General features: G+C 43.0%; 1 protein-coding gene across 4 annotated transcripts in view; it reads right to left on the reverse strand.

Moving 5' to 3' along the window:
* Window positions 1–14,266, reverse strand: part of nek7 (NIMA-related kinase 7) — a 64,017-nt gene that overhangs the window by 16,978 nt on the left and 32,773 nt on the right. For all 4 annotated transcript variants that reach the window (XM_031859415.1, XM_031859412.1, XM_031859413.1 and 1 more), the window contains 5 exons: window positions 12,543–12,683; window positions 11,703–11,765; window positions 7,845–7,955; window positions 4,796–4,904; window positions 3,190–3,297 (listed from right to left, as the gene is read on the reverse strand). In XM_031859415.1, the coding sequence (XP_031715275.1) occupies window positions 3,190–3,297; window positions 4,796–4,904; window positions 7,845–7,955; window positions 11,703–11,765; window positions 12,543–12,665 (514 nt within the window). In that variant the 5' untranslated portion in view covers window positions 12,666–12,683. The remainder of the gene's footprint in view (window positions 1–3,189; window positions 3,298–4,795; window positions 4,905–7,844; window positions 7,956–11,702; window positions 11,766–12,542; window positions 12,684–14,266) is intronic.

A 14,266-nucleotide genomic window follows, 5' to 3' on the forward strand; every position in this document is an offset into this window, starting at 1 on the left:
GTGTGTGTGTGTGTGTGTGTGTGTGTGTGTGTGTGTGTGTGTGTGTGACTGCAGGCTGCTGAGCAGCTGAGTTGAAAGCCTGCGAGCTGACAGGCTGAATGCCTGGACCTCCATCTCATCTCCACCACCCTGCTCCACTGTTCAGCTGGGTGGCTGGGCTCATTACAGACCCACGCTGGCACGCAATTGCACGCACGCACACACTCACACTCTCTCACTCTCTCTCTCTCTCACACACACACACACACCCCCCTCTTCCTCACATTCTTTCTTTCTATCCTCTCTCTCACTCTTGCTTTCCTTTTTCCCATCCATTTTTTTTGTCACATTGTCATATCAACCGCTCTCTCTTTCTTCACCTCCTCCTTACTCTTTTTCTCTTCTTTCTTTTTTTTTCCCCCTCCCTCCTCTTTTTTTTTCTGTGTCACATTCTCTTCTCTCACACCCGGCACATTCTACCTTTCTGTCTCCCGTTCTCTCTAAAAGTCAAAGCACCAGAGGGAGGGTCAGAGGGAAGGAGAAGTGAGGACAAGTAAGACTGAGAAACAGCAGCAGGAGAGAAGGATATGTGACAAAGAAAAAGACTAAAGACTAAAGAAATGGCAAGGGTAAAGCCAGCGACAGAGGGTGGAAGGATGAAGCACTCCCTTGTGTCAACAGGCCATGACTACCTATAGGGACATCGTCTGCTTCTACAGTACTAGATCATCTGCTGAACACATCCTTATGAAGTCTAAATATTCTTAAAAGCATATGAAGTGCATATAAAATGTATCATCACAAAATCTCATCTGCATACTTCACATGCTTATTCGAGGAGAGTTCATTTCATGATCTCAGGACCAATGTGACTGCTCTAGATCAAATGCATCTGTTCCGATCATCGAATTTGCACTGTAGGCAATATGACACTATGATTTGTGTAGTTTTTCTGGAGATTATCGAAGCAGTCTTGATTGCTTCAGATTAATGATGACAGTTTTCCAGTCGACCCTTGTGCTTGTGGGGCTGCCTATCCCCCGTCAGCCTAAAGAGGGTGCTGTGGATTTAACATTTAATGAGCTATCACAGGCGCTTTTACCCGACTCTGCTGCCACTGCAAGCTGCTTAGTTGATGGGGCCGACGTTGAGCTGATCATGTGATTCACACCTTCTCAAAACAGCTGGGCCGCTGCTGTACAGGGGCTGAGAATAGTTTGACATAGGGAAGTGCCACTGTGTGAATGACGGGCTATATGTGTGTCTATGAAGCAGGTGAAGCTACTGAGGGGATGTTTAATGGCACAGTGTAACCATCTCCACTATAATGATCTGTGCCACATTTATACTATTAACACAAAACACCAAGCCAAAGGAAAGGAGGCCAGCTAAAATGATCAGAATATGTTCAATATGTTTTTTTATTGTGTTGTATAGACCAGGCATCAGATACTAATTGACTCTTCGTTAAGCCTCACCCCCCCACGGCTACTCCGTAAAGCTTTCAGAGCTACCATGAAGCTCATATCGTCTCTAACTGCACTCCCTGAATAAATATGAACTAATTCAGCAGCAAAATCTGCTAAAAAGGTGAAGATATAAGTTACAACCTACAGATAACGGTGTGAAGTCCCACATCACCTGGCGATCAAGACAGAAGACAATGAAGTTAAGTAACAACACTGTTCCTGTGAGGCCGGCTAGGTCTTTACTCACTGTTACGATCCTTAAAATAAGCAGCACGTGTATACCCTCAGCATACCCTCAGTAGCTTGCATAGCAAAGACGTGCTAACGCTAGTTAATGACGTGCATTCGAGGGGTGGCACTTAGCAAAAACCAACCACTGCTCGCTCCTGTGTTGGGAGTGTTTAACTGAGTTTAACCAAAACAGAAATGAAGGGATTGACTGGTTAGATGTATGGAACTGTCGTGATTTAACTTTAACCAATGACCATTAAACGATTCTTACAGACATTCTGTATATCTTCGGAAGAATTTCTCGACAATTCTACTGGCCAGAAATGTGTTTTTGTCAGTGATTGACACATTAATATGAAAACCTGCGGCTATTTTTTAGAGGCATTTTTTATTAATGCTGCTATTAGGAAGTTCCACTCCAACATTTGATCAAATCCTTTCTACACAAAGAGCATAACGCATAATTCTCTGATACCGTAGATTTGATTATTTCTGGAATTAAGTGTTATTGTGGATTCATTTTAAACACCAGTTTGTAACAATTAGCCAACATGCCGGCCTCTGCAGCATTACAATATGCACTGTGATGCTTAACAACAAAAAAAGGTGTAGGAGTGGCGAGACTAAAACAAAATAGGGCAACGTGATGAAGGCTGGTAGGAACAGGCTGTTGACAAATTGTTTATAGGTACATGTGTGATTTAAACACTCGGACACCATTGAAGGTAGGTGTGAATGTGAGTGTGTATTTCTGTTAAACCCTATGTCTCCTATAAAGAGAGGCAAGCTAAAGGTTTGGTTAGTAAGTGCTACAAGTGTCTATTCCTTTGGAAATCATTTAATGACTTAAATGTTGTTTCACTCTCTTCTTGAGGTTGCGGGCTTGACTCCTAAAGATTTACAGTAAAAGGCCCACAGTCATGAAACTCCATAAGAGTTAAATAATGCATTTAAACGCGGGGTACCATTCGGTTTGTCAATTCTGTACAGCCTCAGGTTTAGCACACTTGTATTTCTTAAAATAAGCCAAATGTACGAGTCTTAATTAGTGTGGGCTACAATTCTCACTTCTTTGAACAAAAAAATAAAATAACGTTCCATGATTTATTTTCTGCAAGTGACAAACACACCCATCAATGCCGACAGTAACAGTGATTGTAAAGTTTGCTGGCTTGTTTTATGGTACGCAGTCACAATCAGAGCTGTGTCGAAGGCCTCGGCCCAGTCTTCCACTGTGTTAGGGTTAAAGGTCAAGGTAACAGGAAGTGGCTAAGTGGCCTATGAAGGGGCTGGGCACAGACGTGGCCAGGCAGCATGACTACATGACACATGGCTCGGGGCTCACCATGCCTAATGAAACACATCAAACATTGGGTGATTACTGGGGACCGCTGAGTCTAAGTGTCTGTGTGTGCGTTTGTAGGCTCATAAGGGAAGAGTGTGTGTGTGTGTGTGTGTGTGTGTGTGTGTGTGTATTTCCACACAGTAAGTATGGACTGTAATAACTTACCTAGTGAGTGAGCAGCGGTTGTTTTGGAGCTGAAAAATCGGCCCAGTCCCAAGTCCCCTAGTTTCACTACTCCTGTAGCTGTGATGAATACATTGGCTGGCTTGATATCTGGAGAGAAGAGAGCGATTGGTTGCATACAAAAATCGAAACAACTGTTTAGATTACTAAAGTTACATTCATGACAGTATGGAGATATGATTATAAAGACATTGTGTGTGTGCACTGTGATACACTTGGGAAAGCGTCAGAAAACATGACACGCATGTACATTAATGTATTCATTTCCGTGGGCGTTAGCAAACCGTTTCTGTTGCTTTTTCTAACGTAATGTTAATGTGACCCGCGGCAGCCTTTGAAATTGACTGCTAATATAATTGTAAGCGTCTTTTGAATAGGCGGTCTCTGTTAAGTGGCCATTAAAGTGCAGAGCTCAGGGTTCATTAGTGTCCCTCTGCCCTAATCAGAGTCAGCCGAACGGAAGTACACCACCTGTGTGTTTGCACGTATGTATGTGTGTGTGTGCGTGCAGCAGCCTATGCCATGGATCCAGGACTTGATTTGACTTGGCCCTACTAAAACCATGTGGTCCCATAAACACTGTGTTCTCTGGTCTATGTGTTGTTTAACACCTACAATTAAGCCTTCTGTCGTATGCAACAAGGTCGATCACTCTGAAGAAAATTCACTGATTTGACGTTCTATTATTACCCACCTATAGTTTAAAGACTTAAGAGGACCATACTAGATGTACTGTATGATTTATTCTGTTAACTATAAAAATGCACAAGAAAGCAGTTGTGTACAACAATTTCTTGAGATGGTTTTCTCACCTTCCAGACATCCATTGGTCCATCACAACCAACAACACCTTCATTACTGTGTTGTGGGGTAATGCTCGGCAAGCAAAGACTGTTTTGTTAAGATTCAGGACCACATCTCATTTTATTTGAGGTTTAAGAGTATTTTTTAAGGCAAAGCTTCCACTCGACAATGGGACCAGTTGCGGGAAAATTCTCATCCCTCCTCGTCGAGAGAGGGTCAACCTTGTCCGGGTCCATTAAACATGCAGACTGTTTGTTGGTGTGATAGGACAGTGTGCAACTGCGTATCAAGGAGGCCTCTACTCTTACATCTGTATGCTACTCTGACATCACAACAGAAATGGTTATCAGTTAACATAAAATATCTTCGATAGAGTTCAGAGCTCAATAGAGTTCAGCCTTTTTTTTAAAAAGCAAACTAGATAATATGAACGTTGTTAAATGGGGAGAGTTGGACATTGGTCATATGCTTTGAGATAGTATTCCCATGATGAATCCTGTCTCTTTGTGGTTTGCTGAAACCTAATATTCTAGAAAAGGTAACCACGGTTAAGGTCACCACTGTTTTATGCAACTGTTTTTTCTTGTAAATATGTCGCAACATTAAAAGGAGGTGAGAGAACAATCCCTCATAAAAAAAATGAGGGATTTTCTCGTGGTTTAAAACAACAGATTCTCTTGTATTTACAATAAACAAATAAGCCAATTTCTTCTTTGTATTAGTGTGTGTGTGTGTGTGTGTGTGTGTGTGTGTGTGTGTGTGTGTGTGTATGCATAAACACTACCTCTGTGCATGACTCTCCGGGAGTGCATGTGTTCGAGCGCACTGCAGAGCTGGACAAAGTATTTCCACACTGTTCTCTCTGGGATAAGCCTCCTCTGCTTCTTAAAGTGCTGTAAAGTAAATGCAAACACACACACACACACCAAATCAGAAAATCAAAGCAACATTAGCATACCTGAAAGAAGGCACAAATAAAATATTTTAATAGGAGTGGGAAAAGGTCTTGTGTGGCACGGAATACAATTTTAAGATGGTAGCAAAGTGTCTGTGTGTGTGTGTACAGCATCCAGCCCCAGTCCCCAGCTCTGACTCTGTCGCTAATGCAACCCAGACCACTCTCCTCTCGGTCCGTCCTTTGCCTAACCGAGCTCCGTCTCATTTTCTCCATGGCCGCCAATGGAAAGCACATGCATTCTTAGGAACAGAGAGAATACATTTGTGGTACCTTCCAAAAACTCTTCCATCTGGCATATAGCTCTTTTGTTAGGTACAGCTTTCAGTGGCATAGTGGTTCCAGTTGATTTTGGTTTGTTTTTTTCATTTTGGGGGGCTGACTGAGTCGTTCTGGATCATCAAGAGTGGGGTCCAATCCAGAGAAGCCACAGTGATGACAGAGCTTCAACTTAGGCCCAATGGCTTAATGATCAACAGTGACAATAATCAACAAGGGAGGATAGGAACTCCTCCTCAAACAGCAGTGGTTCAGACTAAGCCTGGCTACCAACAGGATGTTATGCCGTGTCCTCATTGCTCCATTTTCAATAAAGGGAAGCCCGGGTATGAAATTGTCATAATTAGCATATGAGTTCTTGCGTTATGGCCAAAAACCTGTTTTGTGAGGTCAGAGGTTGACCACCAACATATAATCACTAAATCCTTGAGTGCAAGTGCATCAACAGAGAAGTGACACGATAAGTCAGACCATAAAACATTAATCAAGGAAAGAATGAACATTCGATAATTGAATTAAATGTTTGTTTGTTTCATATACGAGTACATTTTGGATACTATTACTATTGCTTGTACATCACAAGCAAACACTTATTTGTATCTTGAAGTATTTCCTTTATTTTTTTCCATTGTCCATTCACTTGGTATATCTTTGTGTCTGTATGTATTTATTTTCAAGAATCCTGGAGATACAACTACTGCTGAACTACTGGTGTGTGTGTGTGTGTGTGTGTGTGTGTGTGTGTGTGTATTACAGAAAACAAAGGAAGGTATGAGAGAAAGAGGGGGATAGAGAAAGATAGATGGAGAGAGGGAGGGATAGACCTTGGCCTACATGCAAACAAAGCCTTATTGAGAAGCCATTCTTCCCTTGCCCTCTCATTTCCATATCAGAGGACTGTTTGATGTCAATGGGGGAGCACATAGGCGCCCACCAACACCACCACCTCCTCTCCATGCCTTTAACAGCAAACACTGCACATGCAATATTCTGTAAGTGCATGCAAATCAAGGACCATTTGATTTCATTTGAATTCTGAGATGGCCAGAAAGAGAGAGAGAGAGAGAGAGAGAGAGAGAGAGAGAGAGAGAGAGAGAGAGAGAGAGAGAGAGAGAGAGCAGCGTGGAGGACGAGAAATCAAAAAGAATAAAAAATGTTAAATTCATGCATGGGGGGGTTCTGTTTTACATATGGCACACTGTTCAAATGTGTTTACTTCACACTACGGGAGGGGGGATAATCCGTGGCATGCACCTCTGGACCGCCACTGTTACATTAGAAACACAAATCATTTAGAACTGTGAAGGAGATAAATTGTGAGAAGAGGCATGCACTCGTGTGTGTGTCTGACTGTATGTTGTCAGTAGCCATAAGGAGATGACACAGTCTGAATGCTCCCATTATAGCTTAGCATAGCTTAGCTTAGATAGCAGTGACGCTCAGTGGTTTGTTATCCTACCTCTTCAGGCTGCCTTGATACATCTTTCTAAAGTGCATCTCTGAACATCTGCAAGAGTGTGTTTGCTGTGGTTGTGTCTGCACATTCTTTGCTTACACACAGTATGCCATATGTATGAATTCAGTGTGTGTGTGTGTGTGTACCAGATATATATCACTGGTGCAAGTGTGTGTGCTGAGCCTGCCATGTTCACTCTCTTGTTCGGCTAATCCTCGCCTCTCCTAATTTGCTGTGTTGAACTGTGCGGATGTGGAGCTGCTGAGCATGACTGCAAACAGGTTGTCGAGCTGCACCGATACAACGCCGCAGCATCATTTATGCATGGGAGAAGAAGACCAGGCTTTTTACATGCACACCACTAATTTATTATACTGGCAGGTTTTTATAATAACTGGGAGTTTGGTCGAACTCAAAGACGAATAACACGGTGAGCCACTTTTGAACAAGCCTGTTCCTTCTGTGTAAGACATGGTCAACTCGACACATTCATGTGGCTCAAAGTCACTCGTTAAGTACTCGATTCGAATATACATTTTGACTCAATGTTTATTTAGAATCAGATAAATGATGTCTTATCTGAGGGAGATCTAGCCGAGATGAAAAGTACATCTAGTTTAATTAAAGCCAGATAAATTATGCTCAGTATTTGTTCATATACCCCCTACATACAAAACGTGCTGGAACTTTATGACCATTAATCATCGCCTGATTCTTAACAACTTCCCTCCTACAGTCCACAGACTGCTGGGATTAAAGGGCTTGCAGAATGCATGTTACTAGTTGGTTTTTTGATTCAGGAAGGAATGGATGATTCAGATTGACTCAGTGTCCAGGTAGTGAAAAGCCGTTAACCACAAACCACAGACTTCCTGCCACCATTCCCTCAGTTATTAAAGCCCACGTCAGCAGTTTGTTGCTTCCATGCAAGCATTCCTTTTGACACCAAATCTGGGATATGGTGTTGAACTGCTTATTCTGTCAGATATTAGATATACCAGAATTTCCCTTTATACAACACACTGTATTTTTGGTGATAAAGTGTATTGCTCTTGTGGTGGAGTGTAGCTTGTTGTATATTATGAGCACCCAGCAGGCCAAGAGTGCTAGCTCGGGGGTTTGCTGTTGTGGAGAGTTCCTTACCTTGATCATACGTGAGAGGTCCCCTGCATCGGCTAGCTCCAGGACTATATTCAGCTCATTGTCCTCAATAAAAGACGCATGGTACTTTATCACGTTGGGGTGGTTCAGTTGCTGTGGGAGAAGAGAAAAAAAAAGACATGTCATGGAGAAGGAAAGAAAGAGCGAACAGAAGACATGTTGGTGACACTTGTCACTTTAAGGGCTTCCATGGTCATACTTCCTAATCCAAGAGTGAAAACCATTCATTGTTGAGGCTACAGACAGGAGCGTCTTCTTGAAGACTTGTTGTACAATTTATTTCAAACAATCCCATCAGCTAACAAAAAAAAAAAAAAAAAAAAAACAGAGGTTCATGTCATGAGTTGTGCAATCCACTGTTCTTTCACCACCAATTAAAACAAAAACGTTGAATCCATATTTGGAAGCCGTATTTTGTAAGGGTGGACCTAATGAGACGATTTTGTCCTCCAGTGTGACAAAGCTGGGTGACATGTCAAAACAACCCCTCAGTCTGTGATGACAACAACCTATGTGTGAAACAAACAAACAAACACACACACACACACACACACGCCTGACAGGCTGACATGGCTGGCAGTCAGAAAAACAAGCATCGCAGGCTCATCTCTGGCTGAGATTCCTTCCTGTTGGTTGGTCAATAAGGCAGGAACAGCATTCCCTGTAGTAAACAAAAAGTCTCTATCCATCCAGAGCAAGAAGGGAAAAGAGAGAGAGAGAGAGAGAGAGAGAGGCAATGAAGGGAAAGAAACAAATGACACAGTGACACAGACAAGCAAAAGAATGATGGAGGCAGTGCGGGTTAGAGGTAGGGAAAGAGAAAAAAAAAAAAAAAACAGCATGAGAGTCATAAGGTGAGCACTTCTTATATACAGTCTATGGGTGAGCGGAGCTGGAGAAAGGGCGGAGGGGAAAAGGGAGAGCTGGAGACACGGAGCTGTGTGGCATGGCAATGTCGAGGGGGTGTGTGTGGGGGGTGATGTGAGCAGACAGAGCAGTGTGACACACGTCCTCCACTCGGCTCCGCTCTGCTTCCTCTGCTGTGATTAAAGAAATGTTCATGCTCCGGATGATGCCAAGAAAAGGGGAAAGGAGAGCACAGTACAGTACACTCGGCAACACTACACTCTCCGTCTCTGCAACCTTCCCCGGTCCCCTCTTTCCCTTCCTCATGTCTCCATCTCTCCTTGTCCCTCCCTTGTCCTCTCTTGCCAGATGTATTTTTGGCTCAGAGTGGCAGGTCTGCACGGCTCCAGACTGTAACACAGCCAGGGAGTGATGATAAGTCCCCCCACACACACACACACACACACACACACACACACACACAATGCGCCCGTCACAACCCACTCCTCTTCCACAACTTGAACCTCAAGCGGAGGATACGGAGAGATAAAGAGAGAAGTTCACATGCAGATGTTTATGTAAATGATGGATGCAATACAACAATCACTCATTGGGAAATATCACACACAGCCTTGCATGATTATGTAATTACACATGCACGCTGAGACCCACCAGCGTGTGTAATTACTTAATCATGCAAGACTCAATGTGATATATTTGGTGAGCTTGTGATGTGTTTCAAAGAAGAACAAGACACTGACTAATTCAATCTGATGGTACAAAATTAACCGTTTTAACAAATTAGGTTAGAGTGCATTTATAAATGGATGCTCAGAGGAATGAATTAAAAACGGCTTCTAATGTCCGTCACCAGAAGAAAAGAATGCCATATTGATATATGTCAATAAATTGAACAAGAAAATGAGTAGATATGCAATGTTGGGTTCTTTGTCCATTTGAAGAAAAACTAAATATGTACGAAACTTGCAAAAGAAATGTATTGCTCATAGAGAGACCTAAGGATGAAAGTGAATTTATAGTGTGTGTATCAGGTTAAATGAAGCTGGCCAGTTCTCCTTCTTGTGAGTAAACCTCCGGTACAATCTAATCACACGCAGAACCCAGACATGCACACACACACACACACACAAACACAAAACACACTTTTACAGACACATGAAACACGGAGCAGCAAACACACAGACAGCTTTTCACTGCTGATTAGGGCCGATCAGTCGCCTTCAGAATATAATCCAGGCTCGATAGTAACCCAACAGCCAGAGGAATTTGCAGCTGTGGGATTTCAAGAATGGTGAAAATAGCAGATTGGCAGGAAGCACGGAGCTATTTCTGCGAGCAACACTCCCATCAGCGAGGATTTAGACAAAAAGGGCAGAGTGAGAAATCACATTCTCAAGTTGAAATCATCATGCCAGAACAGGAAAATATAGATGAACGAGCAGACATAAACACAGACAGACAAACAAACAAACAAATAGGCAGACTGTTGAAATGCCATGACTGAGGGTGTATGCGTATGTGTGTGTGCGTGTGTGTGTGTGTGTGTGTGTGTGTGTGTGTGTATGTGATCACGTGCCAGTATGTGTGTCATTCCAGTCGGTCCATGCCAGTGTGCCTCTCATTATTCTGATTTGGCTGTGTCTCTTGTTGGCCTGTCTAGTGGGGGATAAGGCAGAAGGACTGTCTCTCTCTCACACTCAGCCCTTTATTATCGGGCTGGCTGGGCAGCACAGGGTCAGGCATAACTTCCATGTTCACTAGCAATCAGCTTACAGGATGAAAAGAAGGGAACAAAAAGCTCTGAGGAGGAAAGACGGGCAAAGGAGAGAGAAAGGAAGAGGGATGGATGGAACGACATAGCAGCTGGGTAGGAACAAGCAGAGGGGGGGGGGGGAAGGATCCAGAGAAAGGCTGTGGAGGAAGAGGATCCACGTAATGAGGAGATGAGAAACGCCGTCACCTGGCAGAGTGTGACATTCAAACCTACCGTGACCCCTCTTAGGAGGTCAGAGATACAGATTCAGGCGAACCCTGCTGTCTCGTGCCGTCAAGTCGATGATCTGCTACTCAGATTACAGCTCTCTACAGGGCCTCGCCTGCATCTGAGTATTGTTGTCTTTGATTGGCCCAACAAGCCCCCGGAGCTTCAGTGATGTGTTTGAGTGGTACAAAGTAATTGGTTTTGTTTTCTTCCCTAATGTGTACGTGTGAGCGTATGTATGTGCGCAAACTGCCTGTGGTGCACAAGAATGCGCAGAAAAGGCTTCATGTATGGAGGGAGACACGACTAGGAACACACACACACACACACACACACACACCATGAAACCACAAACACACACACAACTTTGACACACATCTAGGATCTTGCAGACAGGGGGAAATATTGAAGCTGTCATTAGTTTGTTCATTAGTATTTGAGAGAAACCCGGCTGACACATGTTAAAGGTAGATAAATGAAACCAATTCATTGGAATTAAAATAAATAAATAAATAAAGCAAGATGAGGAAAAGGAGGAGGTAAAACATCAAGAGACTCATGAGGGAGACTGTTACATTTCCATGCTGATGCGCTGTTGCCCAGATCTAAACATTACAAAAAGATACAAAAAAAAGCATTAAAAAAAAAGTCAATGTGAGCCTGAAGGGATGTTACACTGGTGCACTCCTGCACATACACAAACACACACACACGCACACACACACACAAGCTTGGAGACATGTGTAGACAGTAATACACGTGTACTGTACAGTCATACACACAAACTCATTCACATTCTCAAACACCCCTCTGCAGTCATATCCATGCAAGGAAGCACACGCACACACGTGCATGTGCCCACACATCAACACACAAAACCAAGCCGTCTGGTGCAGATCAATTGTTTTCCTGTGGTGGAAGGTCTCAGCTGAGGCACCTTAAGAGAACAGAGCACAGCGCATGACGCGTCTCCCTCCTCTCTGGTTCTTTACCTTAAGGAGATCTATTTCTTTGATGCAATCTTGCCGAGCTTTGGCATCCATCAAGTCGAATATCTATCAAGAGATCAAAAGGGGAGAGGGGGAGAGGGAGGGAGAGAGAGAGGTGTTATGGCATATTCAAGAAATGGAAGATGGAGAGATGGATAGAAAACAGGGGAAAAAAACACTAAACAGAAAACATGGTTGCTGTTATCTAGAGGGTGGCGTTGGAGTGACTACAGGTGTTTCACATCTGAGTAACACGCACCAATCCCTGTGTAAGGTGTGTGTGAGGTGTGTATATTTGTATACATGCTCAACAAGCAGAGCACATATTGTGTGTGTGTGTGTGCGTGTGTGCGCACATTCACCAAGAGAACTGGGTCATATTGTGAAGGTACAGAAGCCGACACAGTCATGTTGCAGTTCAAAAAATAGAAATAGCTAACATCTATTTTTAAGTGTGTGAATGCAGCAGTGGTTCCCCGCTGTCTGAGTGGTCAATGGCATCAATCAATTGTTTCATGGAAAAAAGAACAACAGGCAGAAAAATAGAATCTGTTGCTATTTTCTTGCACTGACATGCAACATATTTTGAGTTACCAGGCTTTCTTGAGATTATCAAGTTGTGTTTGCGTATGAAGAACACCAGTGTGTGTGGATTCAGGACCTTTGTTACAGCAGAATGTACTGCACGCAGCTGAGATGTGGTGACGTGTGAAATTGCCAGTAAGTGTAATATTTGTGTTGGTCTAGTGACATGTCTCCTGTTGCGCTTTAACCATTCTCGTGAGGACAATAAAATAAAAAAGGGAAGAGGTAAGAATAGTGATGTGCATTACTGTGTCTTACCTGGACTTTCTTCAGGGCCACTGACGTGTTGTCTAACAGGTACCTCGCCCGGTACACCTCACTGAACTGGCCGCGTCCGATCTTCTTCTCAATCTGGAAGTTCGCCAGCGAGTTGTGGCCCATGTCTGGTTGCAACGGTTTCTGAGAGTAATAAACAACTCTGTTAGCATTTGTGCACACACGTGTGCTTTTTCACACAGCATATGCACACGCGCACATACACTACAAGGGGAAAAATGAATGAAACGATGAATAATATACAGACATTTTGCGGATGTATTTACCACTGAAGTGCAACTATCTCCACATTATTTTAAGAGGAAAGGATGAGGGCCCAAAGATGTCCTTAAAAACTAACATCTAACGTCCTTAGTCTCTGTTATTCACAAAGAGCACCAAGCGGTTTCAAACTGTGAACGGGCTGCAGATACCTTCTGATTACAACAGTTAACATGGTGATTGATAATGTTCCTATGTAATCAATTATGTTATTGTACCTTACATCTGCTAGCCAGGCAAGTGAATCACCCTTCATCGGCTAAAACTACAGTCTGATCTCCCTTAGGTAGAGGTGCAAAAAATATTTCCCTACACGGATAAATAACATATCCTATTACATAAATGCAGACATCAGATCATTCCATTTAACTTGTTTTCAAGTTCACAGGAATCCTCTTCCTTGCTTTGTCTGCCAAGTTATATCAGTGACAGTCTGGCACTGGGCCACAGACAACATGACTCCTGGCCTCTCCTCGCCACACGATTGGCTGTGCAGGCTGAAACACTCACCTTCAACAATTAAAAAAAACACTCTAAAATAAACCAGAACGAGCCCCTCGGATATGATGTGTAAAGAAAAGAAGAAAAAAAAAAAAAAAAGAAGCACAGAACAGGCTGCGTGACCTTTGCAGCATTTTGGTAAACTTGTACACGGCGTCGGCAGGAGCAAACAGAAGGTGACGGATATCAGAATGCCACATGTCACCAGCACTTGTGCCAACGCGGCCGTGGGAGCAGCTCAGGGGCGAGCCACTCGGGACGGAGGGGAGGAAGACAAAGAGGGGGAGAAGGTCAAAAGATTCCGAAACACGGAAACACAATAGAAGAGAGTGTCATCACACTCGTCGTAACTCAAAATTGCAAAACGTAAGTGAAGCAGTTTGACAGAGTTACATTCAGACCGGAGGCGATACAGGATTCCCTCAGCGGACTCGTGTCTACAGAGGAAGACAACGAGATTCAAGCAAAAGTGAACAATGAAACCGAAGCAAAGTACTGAAAAAGTTCGAGGGGAAGCAACTGAAATATCAGACAATTGTTTTTTTAATTAATCAACCTAATGTTTGGTCTGTAAAATGTAAAATTGTGAAAGTGGCCGTCACAATTTCAAACGTTAACATCTTGAGATTGCTCGTCTTATCCAGTTAATATTCGTTAACCCCAAAATAATCAATTTACAATGCTGACGTTGGAACCAGTCAATGTTTTTTTCTAACAGTTGAATAAATCAACTAATTGTTCCATCATTAGTGGTACACTAAATGTATTTAAGAGAGCGAAAGGCCATATATTTAAAGTTGACAACAAGTGGAGTGCTGTCATCACTCATTCAATTGTCTGTATGCTGACAAAACCAACCCAATGACTTAACCCACATCTTTCTTAACAAATACAAAGACACACACACACACACACACACACACACACACACACACACACACACA

Source organism: Anarrhichthys ocellatus, unplaced genomic scaffold, assembly GCF_004355925.1.
Source record: "Anarrhichthys ocellatus isolate YVR2014 unplaced genomic scaffold, GSC_Weel_1.0 scaffold22, whole genome shotgun sequence".
NCBI classification, from domain to species: Eukaryota; Metazoa; Chordata; class Actinopteri; order Perciformes; family Anarhichadidae; genus Anarrhichthys; species Anarrhichthys ocellatus.